General features: G+C 43.0%; 2 protein-coding genes and 7 non-coding genes across 9 annotated transcripts; 3 read left to right on the forward strand and 6 right to left on the reverse strand.

Annotated features, from left to right (window-relative positions):
- Positions 1-1,001: 1,001 nt before the first annotated feature.
- On the reverse strand, positions 1,002-1,073 carry trnad-guc (transfer RNA aspartic acid (anticodon GUC)). The gene has a single exon. It is a non-coding gene; the product is annotated as a tRNA-Asp (tRNA).
- Positions 1,074-2,674: 1,601 nt separating this feature from the next.
- On the reverse strand, positions 2,675-2,746 carry trnad-guc (transfer RNA aspartic acid (anticodon GUC)). The gene has a single exon. It is a non-coding gene; the product is annotated as a tRNA-Asp (tRNA).
- A 1,612-nt stretch (positions 2,747-4,358) lies between these two features.
- On the reverse strand, positions 4,359-4,430 carry trnad-guc (transfer RNA aspartic acid (anticodon GUC)). The gene has a single exon. It is a non-coding gene; the product is annotated as a tRNA-Asp (tRNA).
- Positions 4,431-5,479: 1,049 nt separating this feature from the next.
- Positions 5,480-5,594, forward strand: LOC127980485 (U5 spliceosomal RNA). Its single transcript, XR_008159508.1, has one exon. It is a non-coding gene; the product is annotated as a U5 spliceosomal RNA (small nuclear RNA).
- Positions 5,595-6,397: 803 nt separating this feature from the next.
- Positions 6,398-6,469, reverse strand: trnad-guc (transfer RNA aspartic acid (anticodon GUC)). The gene has a single exon. It is a non-coding gene; the product is annotated as a tRNA-Asp (tRNA).
- A 1,613-nt stretch (positions 6,470-8,082) lies between these two features.
- trnad-guc (transfer RNA aspartic acid (anticodon GUC)) lies at positions 8,083-8,154 on the reverse strand. The gene has a single exon. It is a non-coding gene; the product is annotated as a tRNA-Asp (tRNA).
- Positions 8,155-9,758: 1,604 nt separating this feature from the next.
- trnad-guc (transfer RNA aspartic acid (anticodon GUC)) lies at positions 9,759-9,830 on the reverse strand. The gene has a single exon. It is a non-coding gene; the product is annotated as a tRNA-Asp (tRNA).
- A 2,472-nt stretch (positions 9,831-12,302) lies between these two features.
- LOC127979683 (uncharacterized) lies at positions 12,303-16,565 on the forward strand. Its single transcript, XM_052585280.1, has 7 exons — positions 12,303-13,005; positions 13,108-13,179; positions 13,443-13,514; positions 14,156-14,352; positions 14,677-14,754; positions 14,851-14,949; positions 15,436-16,565. The coding sequence occupies exons 1-4, from the start codon at positions 12,306-12,308 to the stop codon at positions 14,272-14,274; spliced, it is 963 nt and encodes a 320-aa protein (XP_052441240.1). The 5' UTR covers positions 12,303-12,305; the 3' UTR covers positions 14,275-14,352; positions 14,677-14,754; positions 14,851-14,949; positions 15,436-16,565.
- Positions 16,566-18,878: 2,313 nt separating this feature from the next.
- Positions 18,879-21,416, forward strand: LOC127979751 (uncharacterized). The gene is made up of 4 exons (XM_052585366.1): positions 18,879-18,948; positions 19,051-20,123; positions 20,625-20,768; positions 20,879-21,416. The coding sequence occupies exons 1-2, from the start codon at positions 18,915-18,917 to the stop codon at positions 20,094-20,096; spliced, it is 1,080 nt and encodes a 359-aa protein (XP_052441326.1). The 5' UTR covers positions 18,879-18,914; the 3' UTR covers positions 20,097-20,123; positions 20,625-20,768; positions 20,879-21,416.
- The last annotated feature ends 720 nt before the right edge of the window (positions 21,417-22,136 follow it).

The raw sequence follows: 22,136 nt of genomic DNA on the forward strand, positions 1-22,136 counted from the left end.
TGTCCAGGTGGTCTTTACAAGGGATTTGTATCTGCGGCTCATCTAGTTGTCACGGTCTCCGCTGTGTTTCTGGGCCATAGAGGTCCTTTCTAGGTGTTGATCCACCATCTTCTCTGGATACGGACTGGATCCGGGTGACTGAAGCGGATACAGACTGGATCTGGTGGCTACGGTGACCTCGGAATAAGGGATTTCTTTAAAAGACTTTTTTTTTCATATAAGATTTTATCCAACTTTTCAGATAGAGGCATGAGAAAGAGATTGCCTTGATTGGGCTTTTGGTTATTATAGGCACTCTCTGCGTTTGACCACTTCGTGTTTATTTAGCCGGATGGGAAGGCAGCGCTTTCTTGTACGTGACGGGATGCAAATTCTTGAAGGCTCTCTTTAGTGACGGGTCCAAACAAAGATCTCATCTGCTCCTCTAGCCCTATCGGCGACTCGTGCACTTCGAGCCTTCTTAGTGACGGCGCAAGTTGCTGACTGCTGACTGCGTTGGTGGTATAGTGGTGAGCATAGCTGCCTTCCAAGCAGTTGGAGAGAGCAGTGCGCATGTCCTTTGGCTCGGGCTGACGTCGAAGCAGAACTCCCTCTGTGACCTGTGCCTCCACCCAAAACTTTTGGATGGAATAATTTCGGATGGACCCATCATTAGCTGAAGTCGCATAACACTTGCAACACTACCGGTAGCAGGGGTCATTGTTTGGACTCTTTTTTTTTTTTTTTTTTTTTTTAATTGCGCTTTAAACAAAAAGTATTGTGTCAATGCAACTGAACAACATTTATTAGGAACACAGTGCGTCAATAAAGCTACTGACTTCCGCCTGCGTTGGTGGTATAGTGGTGAGCATAGCTGCCTTCCAAGCAGTTGACCCGGGTTCGATTCCCGGCCAACGCATGTCCTTTGGCTCGGGCTGACGTCGAAGCAGAACTCCTTCTGTGACCTGCGACTCCAACCAAACATTTTGGATGGATCATTCGGAAGACGAAAAGAACCAGCTCTCCCCGTCGGGGAATCGAACCCCGGTCTTCCGCGTGACAGGCGGAGATACTGTCCACTATACTAACGAGGAGCCGTGCATGCTGCCGTTTCTCCCCCAACTGACGGCACTGCACTGACATAACTAAACAATGCATGGCTTCTTCTGACGCAGACCCAGCCCTAGCACCGTAAAATTTCTGATGGACCCATCATTAGCTGAAGTCGCATAACACTTGGAACACTACCCGTAGCAGGGGTCATTGTTTGGACTCTTTTTTTTTTTTTTTTTTTTTTAAATTGCGCTTTAAACAAAAAGTATTGCGTCAATGCAACTGAACAACATTAATTAGGAACACAGTGCGTCAAAAAGCAAAATGACAGTTAAAGGCATTTCGTTATTGAACTCTTTGATGACATCATTCAGCTAAGTTCAGTTTAAATAGTATCTGTGCAATAATTTGCAATCAAGTCAACGATATCGCTGTACATGAAGTGTCCCCAGCTCCGCCTGCCAGAAGCGACAGAGGCAAGAAACCAAAACTCGATCGGTGAAAGGATGGAGAAAAAACCCGGTGAGAAACCAGGCTCAGTCGGGGAGACAGTTCTCCCCTTGTCAGACGAAACCGGTAGATCAGCTCCAGGCTGCAGGAATGTCAGACTGTGCAGAAGAATCATCTGTTTCCTGTGGTCTTGTCCAGGTGGTCTTTACAAGGGATTTGTATCTGCGGCTCATCTAGTTGTCACGGTCTCCGCTGTGTTTCTGGGCCATAGAGGTCCTTTCTAGGTGTTGATCCACCATCTTCTCTGGATACGGACTGGATCCGGGTGACTGAAGCGGATACAGACTGGATCTGGTGGCTACGGTGACCTCGGAATAAGGGATTTCTTTAAAAGACTTTTTTTTTCATATAAGATTTTATCCAACTTTTCAGATAGAGGCATGAGAAAGAGATTGCCTTGATTGGGCTTTTGGTTATTATAGGCACTCTCTGCGTTTGACCACTTCGTGTTTATTTAGCCGGATGGGAAGGCAGCGCTTTCTTGTACGTGACGGGATGCAAATTCTTGAAGGCTCTCTTTAGTGACGGGTCCAAACAAAGATCTCATCTGCTCCTCTAGCCCTATCGGCGACTCGTGCACTTCGAGCCTTCTTAGTGACGGCGCAAGTTGCTGACTGCTGACTGCGTTGGTGGTATAGTGGTGAGCATAGCTGCCTTCCAAGCAGTTGGAGAGAGCAGTGCGCATGTCCTTTGGCTCGGGCTGACGTCGAAGCAGAACTCCCTCTGTGACCTGTGCCTCCACCCAAAACTTTTGGATGGAATAATTTCGGATGGACCCATCATTAGCTGAAGTCGCATAACACTTGCAACACTACCGGTAGCAGGGGTCATTGTTTGGACTCTTTTTTTTTTTTTTTTTTTTTTTAATTGCGCTTTAAACAAAAAGTATTGTGTCAATGCAACTGAACAACATTTATTAGGAACACAGTGCGTCAATAAAGCTACTGACTTCCGCCTGCGTTGGTGGTATAGTGGTGAGCATAGCTGCCTTCCAAGCAGTTGACCCGGGTTCGATTCCCGGCCAACGCATGTCCTTTGGCTCGGGCTGACGTCGAAGCAGAACTCCTTCTGTGACCTGCGACTCCAACCAAACATTTTGGATGGATCATTCGGAAGACGAAAAGAACCAGCTCTCCCCGTCGGGGAATCGAACCCCGGTCTTCCGCGTGACAGGCGGAGATACTGTCCACTATACTAACGAGGAGCCGTGCATGCTGCCGTTTCTCCCCCAACTGACGGCACTGCACTGACATAACTAAACAATGCATGGCTTCTTCTGACGCAGACCCAGCCCTAGCACCGTAAAATTTCTGATGGACCCATCATTAGCTGAAGTCGCATAACACTTGGAACACTACCCGTAGCAGGGGTCATTGTTTGGACTCTTTTTTTTTTTTTTTTTTTTTAAATTGCGCTTTAAACAAAAAGTATTGCGTCAATGCAACTGAACAACATTAATTAGGAACACAGTGCGTCAAAAAGCAAAATGACAGTTAAAGGCATTTCGTTATTGAACTCTTTGATGACATCATTCAGCTAAGTTCAGTTTAAATAGTATCTGTGCAATAATTTGCAATCAAGTCAACGATATCGCTGTACATGAAGTGTCCCCAGCTCCGCCTGCCAGAAGCGACAGAGGCAAGAAACCAAAACTCGATCGGTGAAAGGATGGAGAAAAAACCCGGTGAGAAACCAGGCTCAGTCGGGGAGACAGTTCTCCCCTTGTCAGACGAAACCAGTAGATCAGCTCCAGGCTGCAGGAATGTCAGACTGTGCAGAAGAATCATCTGTTTCCTGTGGTCTTGTCCAGGTGGTCTTTACAAGGGATTTGTATCTGCGGCTCATCTAGTTGTCACGGTCTCCGCTGTGTTTCTGGGCCATAGAGGTCCTTTCTAGGTGTTGATCCACCATCTTCTCTGGATACGGACTGGATCCGGGTGACTGAAGCGGATACAGACTGGATCTGGTGGCTACGGTGACCTCGGAATAAGGGATTTCTTTAAAAGACTTTTTTTTTCATATAAGATTTTATCCAACTTTTCAGATAGAGGCATGAGAAAGAGATTGCCTTTATTGGGCTTTTGGTTATTATAGGCACTCTCTGCGTTTGACCACTTCGTGTTTATTTAGCCGGATGGAAAGGCAGCGCTTTCTTGTACGTGACGGGATGCAAATTCTTGAAGGCTCTCTTTAGTGACGGGTCCAAACAAAGATCTCATCTGCTCCTCTAGCCCTATCGGCGACTCGTGCACTTCGAGCCTTCTTAGTGACGGCGCAAGTTGCTGACTGCTGACTGCGTTGGTGGTATAGTGGTGAGCATAGCTGCCTTCCAAGCAGTTGACCCGGATTCGATTCCCGGCCAACGCATATCCTTTGGCTCGGGCTGACGTCGAAGCAGAACTCCCTCTGTGACCTGTGCCTCCACCCAAAACTTTTGGATGGAATAATTTCGGATGGACCCATCATTAGCTGAAGTCGCATAACACTTGCAACACTACCGGTAGCAGGGGTCATTGTTTGGACTCTTTTTTTTTTTTTTTTTTTTTTTTAATTGCGCTTTAAACAAAAAGTATTGTGTCAATGCAACTGAACAACATTTATTAGGAACACAGTGCGTCAATAAAGCTACTGACTTCCGCCTGCGTTGGTGGTATAGTGGTGAGCATAGCTGCCTTCCAAGCAGTTGACCCGGGTTCGATTCCCGGCCAACGCATGTCCTTTGGCTCGGGCTGACGTCGAAGCAGAACTCCTTCTGTGACCTGCGACTCCAACCAAACATTTTGGATGGATCATTCGGAAGACGAAAAGAACCAGCTCTCCCCGTCGGGGAATCGAACCCCGGTCTTCCGCGTGACAGGCGGAGATACTGTCCACTATACTAACGAGGAGCCGTGCATGCTGCCGTTTCTCCCCCAACTGACGGCACTGCACTGACATAACTAAACAATGCATGGCTTCTTCTGACGCAGACCCAGCCCTAGCACCGTAAAATTTCTGATGGACCCATCATTTGCTGAAGTCGCATAACACTTGGAACACTACCCGTAGCAGGGGTCATTGTTTGGACTCTTTTTTTTTTTTTTTTTTTTAAATTGCGCTTTAAACAGAAAGTATTGCGTCAATGCAACTGAACAACATTAATTAGGAACACAGTGCGTCAAAAAGCAAAATGACAGTTAAAGGCATTTCGTTATTGAACTCTTTGATGACATCATTCAGCTAAGTTCAGTTTAAATAGTATCTGTGCAATAATTTGCAATCAAGTCAACGATATCGCTGTACATGAAGTGTCCCCAGCTCCGCCTGCCAGAAGCGACAGAGGGAAGAAACCAAAACTCGATCGGTGAAAGGATGGAGAAAAAACCCGGTGAGAAACCAGGCTCAGTCGGGGAGACAGTTCTCCCCTTGTCAGACGAAACCAGTAGATCAGCTCCAGGCTGCAGGAATGTCAGACTGTGCAGAAGAATCATCTGTTTCCTGTGGTCTTGTCCAGGTGGTCTTTACAAGGGATTTGTATCTGCGGCTCATCTAGTTGTCACGGTCTCCGCTGTGTTTCTGGGCCATAGAGGTCCTTTCTAGGTGTTGATCCACCATCTTCTCTGGATACGGACTGGATCCGGGTGACTGAAGCGGATACAGACTGGATCTGGTGGCTACGGTGACCTCGGAATAAGGGATTTCCTTAAAAGACTTTTTTTTTCATATAAGATTTTATCCAACTTTTCAGATAGAGGCATGAGAAAGAGATTGCCTTGATTGGGCTTTTGGTTATTGGTGGACCGAGAGGACTTTTTTGAGTTTTACTCCTCCCTTTTGGAGTGGGGGGGGGGGGGGTGCTGACTAAACACATGTGGGCAGGCATTGTCACCCTTGATGACCCTTGGCGAGCGTAGTAGTTTAACAGAGGCAGCGCACAGGCCCGAGGGTTTGGAGACACAGCTCGAGTTTCTCTTCATTGTCGCATAAATCTTTCGCCTTTTACTAAAGATTTCCGTGGAGGGGAACTTTTGCGAGTGACCTGTATTTTTGGGTGCTCTGCTCACAGCAGAGCTACATCGAAATGTCAAGAGCAGAATCAGTTTGACCGTCCGGCAGCATGCTGCGAGAGGGCTTGCCACTGGTCATCGTCTGAATAGGCACTCTCTGCGTTTGACCACTTCGTGTTTATTTAGCCGGATGGGAAGGCAGCGCTTTCTTGTACGTGACGGGATGCAAATTCTTGAAGGCTCTCTTTAGTGACGGGTCCAAACAAAGATCTCATCTGCTCCTCTAGCCCTATCGGCGACTCGTGCACTTCGAGCCTTCTTAGTGACGGCGCAAGTTGCTGACTGCTGACTGCGTTGGTGGTATAGTGGTGAGCATAGCTGCCTTCCAAGCAGTTGACCCGGATTCGATTCCCGGCCAACGCATATCCTTTGGCTCGGGCTGACGTCGAAGCAGAACTCCCTCTGTGACCTGTGCCTCCACCCAAAACTTTTGGATGGAATAATTTCGGATGGACCCATCATTAGCTGAAGTCGCATAACACTTGCAACACTACCGGTAGCAGGGGTCATTGTTTGGACTCTTTTTTTTTTATTTTTTTTTTAATTGCGCTTTAAACAAAAAGTATTGTGTCAATGCAACTGAACAACATTTATTAGGAACACAGTGCGTCAATAAAGCTACTGACTTCCGCCTGCGTTGGTGGTATAGTGGTGAGCATAGCTGCCTTCCAAGCAGTTGACCCGGGTTCGATTCCCGGCCAACGCATGTCCTTTGGCTCGGGCTGACGTCGAAGCAGAACTCCTTCTGTGACCTGCGACTCCAACCAAACATTTTGGATGGATCATTCGGAAGACGAAAAGAACCAGCTCTCCCCGTCGGGGAATCGAACCCCGGTCTTCCGCGTGACAGGCGGAGATACTGTCCACTATACTAACGAGGAGCCGTGCATGCTGCCGTTTCTCCCCCAACTGACGGCACTGCACTGACATAACTAAACAATGCATGGCTTCTTCTGACGCAGACCCAGCCCTAGCACCGTAAAATTTCTGATGGACCCATCATTAGCTGAAGTCGCATAACACTTGGAACACTACCCGTAGCAGGGGTCATTGTTTGGACTCTTTTTTTTTTTTTTTTTTTTTTTAAATTGCGCTTTAAACAAAAAGTATTGCGTCAATGCAACTGAACAACATTAATTAGGAACACAGTGCGTCAAAAAGCAAAATGACAGTTAAAGGCATTTCGTTATTGAACTCTTTGATGACATCATTCAGCTAAGTTCAGTTTAAATAGTATCTGTGCAATAATTTGCAATCAAGTCAACGATATCGCTGTACTTGAAGTGTCCCCAGCTCCGCCTGCCAGAAGCGACAGAGGCAAGAAACCAAAACTCGATCGGTGAAAGGATGGAGAAAAAACCCGGTGAGAAACCAGGCTCAGTCGGGGAGACAGTTCTCCCCTTGTCAGACGAAACCAGTAGATCAGCTCCAGGCTGCAGGAATGTCAGACTGTGCAGAAGAATCATCTGTTTCCTGTGGTCTTGTCCAGGTGGTCTTTACAAGGGATTTGTATCTGCGGCTCATCTAGTTGTCACGGTCTCCGCTGTGTTTCTGGGCCATAGAGGTCCTTTCTAGGTGTTGATCCACCATCTTCTCTGGATACGGACTGGATCCGGGTGACTGAAGCGGATACAGACTGGATCTGGTGGCTACGGTGACCTCGGAATAAGGGATTTCTTTAAAAGACTTTTTTTTTCATATAAGATTTTATCCAACTTTTCAGATAGAGGCATGAGAAAGAGATTGCCTTGATTGGGCTTTTGGTTATTATAGGCACTCTCTGCGTTTGACCACTTCGTGTTTATTTAGCCGGATGGGAAGGCAGCGCTTTCTTGTACGTGACGGGATGCAAATTCTTGAAGGCTCTCTTTAGTGACGGGTCCAAACAAAGATCTCATCTGCTCCTCTAGCCCTATCGGCGACTCGTGCACTTCGAGCCTTCTTAGTGACGGCGCAAGTTGCTGACTGCTGACTGCGTTGGTGGTATAGTGGTGAGCATAGCTGCCTTCCAAGCAGTTGACCCGGATTCGATTCCCGGCCAACGCATATCCTTTGGCTCGGGCTGACGTCGAAGCAGAACTCCCTCTGTGACCTGTGCCTCCACCCAAAACTTTTGGATGGAATAATTTCGGATGGACCCATCATTAGCTGAAGTCGCATAACACTTGCAACACTACCGGTAGCAGGGGTCATTGTTTGGACTCTTTTTTTTTTTTTTTTTTTTTTTAATTGCGCTTTAAACAAAAAGTATTGTGTCAATGCAACTGAACAACATTTATTAGGAACACAGTGCGTCAATAAAGCTACTGACTTCCGCCTGCGTTGGTGGTATAGTGGTGAGCATAGCTGCCTTCCAAGCAGTTGACCCGGGTTCGATTCCCGGCCAACGCATGTCCTTTGGCTCGGGCTGACGTCGAAGCAGAACTCCTTCTGTGACCTGCGACTCCAACCAAACATTTTGGATGGATCATTCGGAAGACGAAAAGAACCAGCTCTCCCCGTCGGGGAATCGAACCCCGGTCTTCCGCGTGACAGGCGGAGATACTGTCCACTATACTAACGAGGAGCCGTGCATGCTGCCGTTTCTCCCCCAACTGACGGCACTGCACTGACATAACTAAACAATGCATGGCTTCTTCTGACGCAGACCCAGCCCTAGCACCGTAAAATTTCTGATGGACCCATCATTTGCTGAAGTCGCATAACACTTGGAACACTACCCGTAGCAGGGGTCATTGTTTGGACTCTTTTTTTTTTTTTTTTTTTTTTAAATTGCGCTTTAAACAGAAAGTATTGCGTCAATGCAACTGAACAACATTAATTAGGAACACAGTGCGTCAAAAAGCAAAATGACAGTTAAAGGCATTTCGTTATTGAACTCTTTGATGACATCATTCAGCTAAGTTCAGTTTAAATAGTATCTGTGCAATAATTTGCAATCAAGTCAACGATATCGCTGTACATGAAGTGTCCCCAGCTCCGCCTGCCAGAAGCGACAGAGGCAAGAAACCAAAACTCGATCGGTGAAAGGATGGAGAAAAAACCCGGTGAGAAACCAGGCTCAGTCGGGGAGACAGTTCTCCCCTTGTCAGACGAAACCAGTAGATCAGCTCCAGGCTGCAGGAATGTCAGACTGTGCAGAAGAATCATCTGTTTCCTGTGGTCTTGTCCAGGTGGTCTTTACAAGGGATTTGTATCTGCGGCTCATCTAGTTGTCACGGTCTCCGCTGTGTTTCTGGGCCATAGAGGTCCTTTCTAGGTGTTGATCCACCATCTTCTCTGGATACGGACTGGATCCGGGTGACTGAAGCGGATACAGACTGGATCTGGTGGCTACGGTGACCTCGGAATAAGGGATTTCTTTAAAAGACTTTTTTTTTCATATAAGATTTTATCCAACTTTTCAGATAGAGGCATGAGAAAGAGATTGCCTTGATTGGGCTTTTGGTTATTATAGGCACTCTCTGCGTTTGACCACTTCGTGTTTATTTAGCCGGATGGGAAGGCAGCGCTTTCTTGTACGTGACGGGATGCAAATTCTTGAAGGCTCTCTTTAGTGACGGGTCCAAACAAAGATCTCATCTGCTCCTCTAGCCCTATCGGCGACTCGTGCACTTCGAGCCTTCTTAGTGACGGCACAAGTTGCTGACTGCTGACTGCGTTGGTGGTATAGTGGTGAGCATAGCTGCCTTCCAAGCAGTTGACCCGGATTCGATTCCCGGCCAACGCATATCCTTTGGCTCGGGCTGACGTCGAAGCAGAACTCCCTCTGTGACCTGTGCCTCCACCCAAAACTTTTGGATGGAATAATTTCGGATGGACCCATCATTAGCTGAAGTCGCATAACACTTGCAACACTACCGGTAGCAGGGGTCATTGTTTGGACTCTTTTTTTTTTTTTTTAATTGCGCTTTAAACAAAAAGTATTGTGTCAATGCAACTGAACAACATTTATTAGGAACACAGTGCGTCAATAAAGCTACTGACTTCCGCCTGCGTTGGTGGTATAGTGGTGAGCATAGCTGCCTTCCAAGCAGTTGACCCGGGTTCGATTCCCGGCCAACGCATGTCCTTTGGCTCGGGCTGACGTCGAAGCAGAACTCCTTCTGTGACCTGCGACTCCAACCAAACATTTTGGATGGATCATTCGGAAGACGAAAAGAACCAGCTCTCCCCGTCGGGGAATCGAACCCCGGTCTTCCGCGTGACAGGCGGAGATACTGTCCACTATACTAACGAGGAGCCGTGCATGCTGCCGTTTCTCCCCCAACTGACGGCACTGCACTGACATAACTAAACAATGCATGGCTTCTTCTGACGCAGACCCAGCCCTAGCACCGTAAAATTTCTGATGGACCCATCATTTGCTGAAGTCGCATAACACTTGGAACACTACCCGTAGCAGGGGTCATTGTTTGGACTCTTTTTTTTTTTTTTTTTTTTTAAATTGCGCTTTAAACAGAAAGTATTGCGTCAATGCAACTGAACAACATTAATTAGGAACACAGTGCGTCAAAAAGCAAAATGACAGTTAAAGGCATTTCGTTATTGAACTCTTTGATGACATCATTCAGCTAAGTTCAGTTTAAATAGTATCTGTGCAATAATTTGCAATCAAGTCAACGATATCGCTGTACATGAAGTGTCCCCAGCTCCGCCTGCCAGAAGCGACAGAGGCAAGAAACCAAAACTCGATCGGTGAAAGGATGGAGAAAAAACCCGGTGAGAAACCAGGCTCAGTCGGGGAGACAGTTCTCCCCTTGTCAGACGAAACCAGTAGATCAGCTCCAGGCTGCAGGAATGTCAGACTGTGCAGAAGAATCATCTGTTTCCTGTGGTCTTGTCCAGGTGGTCTTTACAAGGGATTTGTATCTGCGGCTCATCTAGTTGTCACGGTCTCCGCTGTGTTTCTGGGCCATAGAGGTCCTTTCTAGGTGTTGATCCACCATCTTCTCTGGATACGGACTGGATCCGGGTGACTGAAGCGGATACAGACTGGATCTGGTGGCTACGGTGACCTCGGAATAAGGGATTTCTTTAAAAGACTTTTTTTTTCATATAAGATTTTATCCAACTTTTCAGATAGAGGCATGAGAAAGAGATTGCCTTGATTGGGCTTTTGGTTATTATAGGCACTCTCTGCGTTTGACCACTTCGTGTTTATTTAGCCGGATGGGAAGGCAGCGCTTTCTTGTACGTGACGGGATGCAAATTCTTGAAGGCTCTCTTTAGTGACGGGTCCAAACAAAGATCTCATCTGCTCCTCTAGCCCTATCGGCGACTCGTGCACTTCGAGCCTTCTTAGTGACGGCGCAAGTTGCTGACTGCTGACTGCGTTGGTGGTATAGTGGTGAGCATAGCTGCCTTCCAAGCAGTTGGAGAGAGCAGTGCGCATGTCCTTTGGCTCGGGCTGACGTCGAAGCAGAACTCCCTCTGTGACCTGTGCCTCCACCCAAAACTTTTGGATGGAATAATTTCGGATGGACCCATCATTAGCTGAAGTCGCATAACACTTGCAACACTACCGGTAGCAGGGGTCATTGTTTGGACTCTTTTTTTTCGTCGAAGCAGAACTCCTTCTGTGACCTGCGACTCCAACCAAACATTTTGGATGGATCATTCGGAAGACGAAAAGAACCAGCTCTCCCCGTCGGGGAATCGAACCCCGGTCTTCCGCGCGGGAGCCGAAAATAGTTAAGCTTAACTTCTCTTAACTTTTCTCATTCATTCTCTATGGTAGTGCTTAACACTACGGATGCAATATTCTTTTGGCCACACGTACACTTCATGGCGCTGTTTCGTCTTTTCCGTGGCGGGTAATTTAAGAAGTGTAGTGTCATCGGAAAGATATTTGTTTACCGAATTGTCAGATCAGTAAACTGGTTTTGTACAACAAATATTAACTGTCTAAACTACCTTAAGACAGATATTACATATGGTGACTGCTGTTTTTAAATAACGCGATTAAGCTGACAAACCAAGAGTAAGTTGAATGCTATACTTTAGCAATAACGTTACTAACTTACTGTATTGCATAGACATTATCATTAATATATGTTATAATTTAAATTGCATGTATAATATCATGTAATCGTATTGTTAATTGTGTTGAATGGTTTGAGACGTTAGGAAACAACAACAAAAACTATTATAAAAATACAGTAAACCAAACTATTAACGTTATAAAGATAAAACTCAAAATACAGCTGTTATTTTATAAGAGTATCTTTGTTTGTAAAGGTGAATGTCTCATCATTGATCTCTTACTAGGTACTTAAAATGCTTAAAAATATATATGTTAACAGTGCAGTATGATGTAATACTTATAATGTAATTAATGTATATTACACACATATGACATTAAAATTACAAAAAAATGTGTGTGCAATTTAGTGGTATAATATATGAATAACATTTTATTATGACAAAATATATAATTAAACACAATAATAGTCTGTGGAAAAAGGATATGGTGAAATATATTAAATAAAAAAGGTTATGTTTTCATGGAATTTATAGAGAAATAGATACATTTATTTATTTATATATTTATTTAATAAATTATTAATTACATTATTTAATTATTTCAGAATAAACGGTTACATTTAATTGATGTTTTATTTATTGATATATATAATAGAAATGTGTTAATTAATTAAGTGTGATAATGCAACAGACCATTATCACTAATCAGCTCTTTGTGTACAGCACAGCAGGATGAAGGTGAAGGTGATCTTCCCAGGCAAAATTAAAGTGTGCTTCAGGAAAGGACCAACTGGATATCTGAGACAAGATCCCTCAGATGAAGCCAAGAGGATCAAAGACAACCCCAATCTCCAGGACAAATCAGCCCCTCAGGGGGAAGACAAGGTCAAGGAAAATGCTCGCTCTGTTGTCTTCATGAGAGGAGGAGATGTGTCAGACAGACAGGAGGTGCTGGGAGAGTATGTGCTTCAGTTTGGAAAGTACAAAGGCAAGTCATTCCGGTGGCTGCTTGAGAATGATGTAGGCTATACCATGTTCTTGACTAAGAAGGTTGAGGACGAGGAGAGAGCCGGACAGTTTAAACCAGAGGGTCCCAAGAAGGACAGCCTACTTTCATTTCTTGACTACAGTAGAAGCTTCCAGGAAATCAAGGACCTCATAAAGTATTTATCTGGAAGATCAGTGGCACCACCTGTAAGAAATGAAGATGACAACTTGGTTGGCTTTGGGATTAATGCAGACAAGACTTGGTGGGATATTTGGGAGAGCAGAGCAGATGGATATGCTGCATTCATCCTCCAGAAACAGTGTGTTCCAGGCAGCAAAATGTATCGGCTGCAGCAATACCTCACTCAGAAAAAGAGACAGCTTCAGAGTGTTTCAGAGGAACTTGCTTCCTCTGGCCTTGCAGCATCTGCCTCTCATCCTCTAGGTTTGTTGACAGTACAGTTGAGTATATATTAGGTCAAACTGAAATATGTAAATGTGGAATGACATATGATTCGCATCTTTGCTTTTATACTTTGTTTAACAGAAATGGAGGATGATGAAGAATTGGAGAGAATGATGCTTTCTATATCCCCATCAAAACTCCAAGGCCAACTGAGTAAGATAACCTCACACAGACATAGGTGCACCTGCACACACACACACACACACACACACACACACACACGGACACACAAACAATATTTATTGTGGTTGCTATATCCATCTTTTTCTAAAAGTACACCCATACAAATGTGAACTCAGAGTACTGCTGTAAAAGAGCTTAATGCTCAGTCAATTTTCCCTGAATAAACAACAGTTCATGATATTTATAAATATTCTATCCTTTCATATCAATCTTTGGTTTGTTCTTTTTAATAGAAGTGGAGGAGGGTGAAGAATTGGGTAGGATGATGCTACCCGCATATTCATCTAAAATTCCAGGCCAGCTGAGTGAGAACCACATACATGCCCGAACACACATACACTTCAATCCTCTATATGCAACATCGGGTCCCTAATGAACAAATAATTGAAAATATGGGATACCCAGAATAATCAAATATCTAACTTAATACAAAACCAATAGTTAGGATTAATTCCTAATTATAAACGATATATATGTAATAACCATTTGAAATTGGAGTCAGATTAAGCGTGCAGCTAAAGTAAAATTGAAAATAAATAAAAAAAATTAACTGAAATTCACAGGGGCACTGAAAAGACATACACGCATAATACCTTTGCTCAGGCCATTGGATTCCGTCGTTGGGCCTACAGGTCATGATCCTGACACATTGTTATTCAGCGTTAAGATGGTAAATGTTTGGGATGTTACAATGTTTCTGCGCTGTGCACAAGTTATTGGAGTCCATATGGCCAAATGTCCTCAGACTGCACATTGGGGATGATTCTGACATCAATCAGGATTATCCATCCAACATACTAACAAATAACTGTTTGTTTATTAGGCTTGATCAGGCAAGTTCTACCGCCTGTAAATTGTTTTATTAACAGGAAAGGCTTTTATATGCCATTCTGTCTGTTTATGTTATAACTGCTTGAAAGTTAAATTATCTCCACTATGCTTTCAGGTTCAGAAGTTGTTGGAGTCCCAGTGGTCAAAGGTCTTATTCTACTGCATACAAGGGATGATTCTGACATGAATCAGGATTATCTGTTCTGCATTGATTTGTTGCTGTTTGTTGTTTAGGCCATGTTCAGGCCTGTTCTTATTCTTGTGTTCAATTGTTCTACTAACATTGAAGGCATTTATATCTCATCATTGACGGTAAGTACAGAGTTCTTTTTTTGCATGTTTTTTCCATGCTTTACTTAAGAGGATTGGTATGTACATGATTTAAAGAGTAATGCAGAAGTACAGCAAAAGTACAAATATGTATTAATTTGGACTAGAAGGATGCATCCCATTTGATACATGAAGCTGTAGTTTACTCATGTAATGTAGACCCATTCACATACCTCACCCCTAATATTATAAAGAGTCTTGACGTGTTCTATGGGTTTGCATGCATTTACATTACTATTTATTAAGACATTTACTAAGGGACAGTACTACAGGGTATTTGAATGACATTACATTTTTCTGTGTTAGGGAGGCGTAAACCACCAGCAACACTCTCAAAACCAGAACGGCCTGATGAATATAGTGCTACTGCATCTCCATGGTCAGGTTGGTATATGGGCGTGTAAACATGTCGACTCTACTGTATGGATATGCCTGTTCCTCATCAGTGTTATTTTTTTTCACCAATTCCATTCACTCCAGTGACGGTTCCTTTGCCAGTATCTCCAGAGTTGCTTGAATTATCTATTAGCAAGACCACATTGGCTTTGAGACCAGCGCAGGAAACCGTGTTCTGTCAGTGTAAGGACTTAACATAATTTTACATTACATACATTTACATTTAGTCATTTAGCAGACGCTTTTATCCATAGCGACTTACAAATGAGGACAATGGAAGCAATCAAAAACAACAACAGAGCAATGATAAACAAGTGCTATAACAAGTCTCAGTAAGCTTAAACGCAGGGCTTTTAAATAATAGAAGAATAGAATAGAGCAAGGTAGTGTTAGAGGACTTTTTTATATAATTGTACAATAAATGAAAAGAAAATAGAATACAAAAAGATAATTAAGATAGATAGTTAGATTTTTTTTTAGTATAGAATAGTGTAGAATAGTCAGTGCTAAAGTTAGAGTATCAAATAATGATGGAAGAGATGTGTTTTAAGCCGATTCTTGAAGATGGCTAAGGACTCAGCTGCTTGGATTGATTAATTTTAAAGAGATTTAACATTTTGACAAATGTAATGCTCATCTATGATTAATGTCACCCATGTCATCCTGCAGCCCTCCTCCCAGTGACCACTGCACAGTCTACAACCTCTACTCCTCCCTCAGGACCCCCTGCAGCTGCTGGCCAGTCTTTCTCTGGAATCCCTGCAGCCTCTACTGGGTACCCCTCAATTCAGCTGGAGGAGAATCATGCTGTTCCACCACTGCCAAGCTATGAGCAGGATGTGAGCCGATGGCACTGCTCTCAACAGCAAAGAATCTGGATGAAAACAGAAATGGAAGCCTTGGGACTGTGGCCAGGTTCTAGACCGGTGAGACATCCAATGAACATGATCTCCTTGTGGCGTTACCCACCTCAGCCTGAGCTTATTGATCCTGTCTATGAGCTGCCATCACCTAAATACTTTCAACTTCATCCATTCTTCATTTGGAAACCAGAGCACACCATTATGGAAAGAGTCCGCAACAACTACACTCTGCCATGTCTGTACAGCTGTCCGAATCCCCACGTTGTCTCATCAGGAGTTGGACGACCCCGTGTCATTATTGGTACAAGCAGCCAGTACTACATTCTGGCCTCTCGGCTCAGCTGTAAAGTCTGTAAAAAGAACTGGTTTGCAGACAAACCCCAATGGATGGACATGCTGCCGAGTCGGTTCTGCAACATTTTGCCAGCTTTTCTGACGCACAAGAAGGCCATATGTAAGACTGTGATGGATGAGTTGCGGCGTACAGGAAAGTCTCCCAATGATATGGCCAATCAGTTGAATGAAGCTCTCCACCTCAGGTATGAGCGTGCACACCTGGCTTACTTGTCTACTGTTAAGAATGTGCTGGATGGAGACAGTGGAATTTACGGTCAGCAGACCATCACAGGGGCACTAAGAGCAACAAATACTCCTGCCTCATTTGGTGAGTATGGTGATTTGGTCGGCTGGTGTGGAGTAACAGTTTCACCCCACTATTTGGTTGACTGCCTCATTCAGGAGTACCATAGGCAGGAGAGCACACTCAATCTGCTCCTCCAAGGCACATTTGGACAAGCCTTAAGGGCTGACCATACCCGCAAGGTGGCCCGGAAGGTTGTGCTTGCATCAGGTACTATGTCATCCTATGCTGTGATGAATGAAAACTGGATGATCTTGTCCTGGGTGATGCTGCAGTCTGAAAGTGATAAATCCCTGCAGCCAATGTATGAGGGGCTGTCTCTTCATTACATTTCTGCAGGACTGCCGAAAGCCAACTACCAGTGGGTTGACAGGTAAGAACCAGCCATCACATTTTCCTTCCCACCTATATTATATTTGTAAAGTAAACAAAATATAGTAGAGCAAATACATGTATCCTATATATTTGAATGTTTAATATTTTAAATATACTTCTCTTTGTTTGTGGAACAGAGATTGCTGTGCTGCCTTCAGGATCCCAAACCCTGAGCCCCGGGAGCACCTCCTCTGGGATTCTTGGAAGACCACTGAGGCTGTAGTGGCTGCGGCAACCTCTGGGCATCTCATCAACACCTGTGCCTCCCGCGAAAAATATAACAGCGACATCAAAATCAAGCTGGACTTGTTCCACTGCATGCGGCGGTTCTCCAGAGAGTGTGTGTCAGAGCACCATCCACTGCACAGTGCTTTCTGCAAGTTTCTGTCAGCAGCTTTTAGTGTTGTGGACCAGACGGACCTACAAAGACTGAAGCAGGCTTATGTCTTCTGTGGGATAGTGCCTGCAAATCCAACAAAGCAGCACATCAGGGAGCACTGCCGCACCAGGGTTCCACACCCCAAAGAGCTACTGGAGAGAGTGGAGAGCGTTCTCCAAAGATTCTTTTTAGAATGTGATCCTGATGGTGTGCCACTGTTCAAACCATCGATGTTGAAGGTGTGGAGGATTCAGCGAGTCCACATCCTCAGAGGCTGCCTGAGTGACCCAGAGGTTACAGATGGGATCCTCTATAGGCATGGTGGAACGGTCCAGCTGAACCATGTGAAGGGGGAGGCGGCAGCTGTACCTGTGTGGATCCCTGTGAGAGGCACTTCTCAGCAGGAGGGGTTCCATTTCCATCAGGCCAGATGGGTCACAGGCACTCAGGTATCCACAGAACTATTCCAGGCACAGGGCATGATTGGAGTGGCTCGTTGGAATTTCCAGCGCCTTGTAGACCTGAAGCAGCCTGGAGTGAAGCTGCCTGCAGTTTTTGATCCTGTGCTGATCATGGAACTGAACAAGCTCTCAGACATGGTGACAGGCCAGGCCAAGTACCCTGCCTTACTTGTCTCACAGACAGACACCAGAGAAAGGTTTGGACTGCAGTATGTGGAGCCTGGTTGTCGTCCTGTCCCCCTAGACTGGGCCAAGCACAAGTCCCAGAAGGTACCTGTTGCAGGGGAGGGAGAGCATCAGTCCTCAGAGCCGTCTGCTCTCAGTGAGAGATTCCCACCTGATGACCCACCTGAGGAGGTGAGGGAAGAACACTTTGCTCAGGTAAACTTGACTGTTGTACTTACAAATATCCTCACTCACTAAAACACAAAATGTACACTGCTGGTTTTTGGACGACAAGATTTTTAAATGTTTTTAAAAGAAGTCTCTTCTGCTCGCCAAGGATTCATTTATTTACAGGAAAAACAATAATATTGTGAAATATTTTTACAATTTAAAATAATGTTTTCTATTTGAATATATATTAGAGAGAGAGAGAGAGAAAGAGAGAGATTTTTTTTCATCAAAGTTGAATCTTCAGTATCATTCCTCCAGTCTACAGTGTCACATGATCTTCAGAAATCATGAAAATATACTGATTTGCTGCTCAAGATACATTTATTATTATTATCAATGTTGACAACAGTTGTGTACGATTTTTTCAGGGTTATATGATGAATAGAAAGTTCAAAAGCAGCATTTATCTGTAATAGAAAGTTTTTGTAACATTATCACTACCGTTCAAAAGTTTGGGGTCAGTAATTTCTTTTTTTTTGGGGGGGGGGGGCAATTAATACTTTTATTCAGCAAGGATGCATTACAGTGATCAAAAGTGACAGTATAAACATTTATAATGTTGCAAAAGCTTTATATTTCAGATAATTGCTTTTCTTTTAAACTTTCTATTCATCAAATAATCCTGATTTTTTTTTTTTACACAACTGTTTTCAACATTGATAATAGTAATCAGAAATGTTTCTTGAGCAATAAATCAGTATATTATTCTGATTTCTGAAGATCATGTGACACTGAAGACTGGAGGAATGATGCTGAAAATACAGCTGCACATCACAGAAATAAATTACACTTTTACAGATATTCACATAGAAAACAGTTATTTTAAATTGTATAAATATTTTACATTACTGTTTTTGCTGTTTTTTGGACCAAATAAATGCCTTGGTGAGCAGAAGAGACTTCTTTTAAAAACATAAAAAAATCTTACCATTAAAAAAAAAATTTATGAATATGTAATCACTGATTGTAACCCAAATGATTACCCTATGCTCCAGGATGACATCTTTGGTGTGGCTTCTCTTGGCTCACAAACAATGATCCAGCCTTTGCAGCCCACCAAATTAAAAGGTAATTCAGTTCACATCTTCATCCCTTAATTATTCCTTTATTTATATGAATACTAACAGATATTTCAGAGATAAAAGTGAAAATGAGTTTTCTCTCCTTTAGATGAGATGACACCACCACTGCCCTTTGCTCCCTCTCCACGAGCTGCTCGCACAGGTCCCATCAAGGCAGGCGGTCTACTTTTTGTCCTGGACCATTTTCGGTGGACAAAGCCCATGAGGGATTCCATTGATGGCCTTCTGGCAAAGTACCATGGGCAGAAAGACCTTCTCACCCAGGTGGATGCAGAGTATGCTGCCCTTGTGCAGGCTGCCTCCAGGGATCCCAATAGCCTCTTACACCCCACCACGAAACAGCATATCTCACGTTATGTGAAACACCTGGCCAAGATAACGAACAGAAGTTCATCCCTGAACACCAGTTCAGAGAAGCTCCTGGAGACCCAGAAGCTGTGGCATCACCTCACAGAAGGTAGTGAAACTGTAAGTGTTCCAGTGGTAACCCTCCCACCTGCCCCAGTGAACCCACCCAGTAATAAGCCCCAGGAGTTACCACTAACTAAGGGTGAGGTTGAACAAATGGTGAAAGAGATTGTGGAGAAACAACAGCAACAGCAGCCTGTTACAAAGAGGACACGGAACTGTCTTGCTTGTGGCCAGCCAAAGTCACGTTACCTTGGTGATGGGTCCTCCATTCATTTTTTTTATCAGTCTGGGGATGTGAAGTACTTTTACTGCTCTACAAAGGTACACCAGATGTATGCAGCGGAAGGCCTCACCAATCCTCGAATGCCATTTGCTGACTTTGCTGAAACACCTTTTTTTAAACGAGAGCTACAGGCCGCAAAGCAGCGTTCTGCAGAGACAAGACAGGTAATAGAGGAGCGGAGAAAGAGAAAGTCCATGGAGCAGCATCCCACTGGTCGCCTCTGTAGGTTCTGCCACAAGCCACTAAAACAAGGCCCAGAGAGTCCACACATACACACTGGGTTCCCTGGTGTGGCAGGGAAATATGTCTATTGTCCTGCCAGAGTGTTTTCCTTATATCAGACAGAGGGGATGACTCACGAGATGATTTGGGGAGAGTTCTGTCAGTCTTCCTTTTATGAGACTGAAAGGAAGAGATGGGCAGCAGAAAAGGGAAAGTGACTGCCCTCATGTTTCCTGGTTTTAAATGTATGTTTTATAATTATAGTATCATAAAAATAGAACTCTTTATCTTGTTTGTTATGGATGTCTGTCAGATGCTGAAACCACTGTTACGTTCTTGCCTTATTTGTCTTTCCATTTGTTTGTACTTTAGAATGCCATGTTGACTCCATGCAGTATTGTAAAATAGTCTGCTTAACTTTTACTGTTATATATGCATCTTTTTTATTTCCATTTGTTCATTAAAATACCAGAAGTATTTGCCTTGTTTACATTGTGTTTCTTAACTCAAATGTTATTGCATGCTTTATTTTACCTTGCTCAGATTTGTAAACACTAAATATTAATAACTGTTACTATTAAACGTACATAATTGTACATAATTATTCAATTTAAAATACATTTTTCTTGTTTTTCCTGTGTTCTCCACAACTATTGGATTTATTATTATTGTTGTTTAATCTAAAATTATATATATTATGAATTATAAAATACATTTGATATATTTAATTTGAATCTATATTTCAGGAATGTTTAGATGAAGCATCCTCTGTCAAGACCCATCCTCCGCAGAGTAGGTCACCCTAAAGACGGTCTCAGTCCACCAAAACATCACACCAGACACTTTGACAGCGGAGGATCAAAGGTCAGAAGGGTTTCTTCCAGATGCAGGTAAATAAATTATTCATACAGGCACTTATGTGTGTAAACTGTCTGTCTCATATGTGCACATAACACCAAGACAAATATTGCAATAAAGTAATCCTGTTCATCTTCTGTAGAACACCACACCATCGGCCATAACTGCGTCCCTCGTTCAGCTCACACTGGACCCCTCAGAACGGCTGGTCTTCGTGTTGGACCATAGATGGACAGATCTGCTGAGAATTGCCCGTGAAGATCTCTTGGCAACGCACCATAGGAGCAAGGATCTTCTTCAACAGGCCGAAGGCTTGTTTTTTGTTGTTGTTGTTTTTCTATGTTTTCCACAACTTTAAATTGTATTATTATTAATATTATTGTAGCTGTTGTTGTTTAGTCTACAATTTTAAATTATTTAATTTATTTCCAGTTGTTAAATAAAACATCAGAAGTATTGGCCTTGTTTACACTGTACTTTAGTGTGTTAATTAATTGTATTGACTTTGTATTGTTATTTTATCTTGCTCAGTTTTGTAAACACTAAATGTTAGTAATGGCTAATATTAAACTCTGTAAATAATTATTTTATTTAAAATACTCTACCAGTCAAATGTTTTCCAGCAGAAAGATTTGTAATGTTTTTTGAGGAGTCTCTTCTGCTCACCAAGCCTGCCTTTATTTGATCCAAAGTACAGCAAAAAAAAGTAGCATTTTAAATATTCTTACTATTTTAAATCAGCTGCTTTATATTAGAATATATAGAGTAATTTATTTATGTGATGCTCCGCTGTATTTTCAGCATCATTCCTCCAGTCTTCAGTGTCACATAATCTTCAGAAATCATGAAAATATGATGATTTACTGCTCAGAAACATTTCTGATTATTATTATTATTGTTGTTGTTATGTTATGTTGAAAACAGCCGAGTACAATCTTTTCAGGTTTCTTACATGAATTGAAAGTTTAAAAGAACAGCATTTATCTGAAATGTATGTGTGTGTGTATATATATATATATATATATATATATATATATATATATATATATATATATATATATGACCGTGGTATATGTATGTATGTATATATATTTTCATTTTTTTTTTTTTTTTTACATTTGGCCTTGTTTGAACTGTATTGAACTGTGTGTTAAGTTTTATTGATTAAAAAATGTATACATTTTGTTGATTTTCTTTTTTATTGATATTAAATTTTATTGACTTGCTCAGATAATACAATTCAATTCAATTCAAGTTTATCTGTATAGCGCTTTTTACAATACAAATCGTTAGAAAGCAACTTTACAGAAAATTATGTTTCTACAATATTTAGTAATAGTTTATTAGTGGTGACTGTCAGTTTGTGCACGTATGACAGGATTTGTAGAAAAATAATGCAA

Source organism: Carassius gibelio, chromosome B19 (genome assembly GCF_023724105.1).
Source record: "Carassius gibelio isolate Cgi1373 ecotype wild population from Czech Republic chromosome B19, carGib1.2-hapl.c, whole genome shotgun sequence".
Classification (NCBI taxonomy): domain Eukaryota; kingdom Metazoa; phylum Chordata; class Actinopteri; order Cypriniformes; family Cyprinidae; genus Carassius; species Carassius gibelio.

Coding starts and splice junctions, on each gene's coding strand:
- LOC127979683 (XM_052585280.1), top strand. CDS start 12,306: ATGAAGGTGAAGGTGATCTTCCCAGGCAAAATTAAAGTGTGCTTCAGG. Junction 13,180..13,442: donor AAAACTCCAAGGCCAACTGA/GTAAGATAACCT, acceptor TCTTTTTAATAG/AAGTGGAGGAGGGTGAAGAA. Junction 13,515..14,155: donor TAAAATTCCAGGCCAGCTGA/GTGAGAACCACA, acceptor CTATGCTTTCAG/GTTCAGAAGTTGTTGGAGTC.
- LOC127979751 (XM_052585366.1), top strand. CDS start 18,915: ATGATCCAGCCTTTGCAGCCCACCAAATTAAAAG. Junction 18,949..19,050: donor GCAGCCCACCAAATTAAAAG/GTAATTCAGTTC, acceptor TCTCTCCTTTAG/ATGAGATGACACCACCACTG.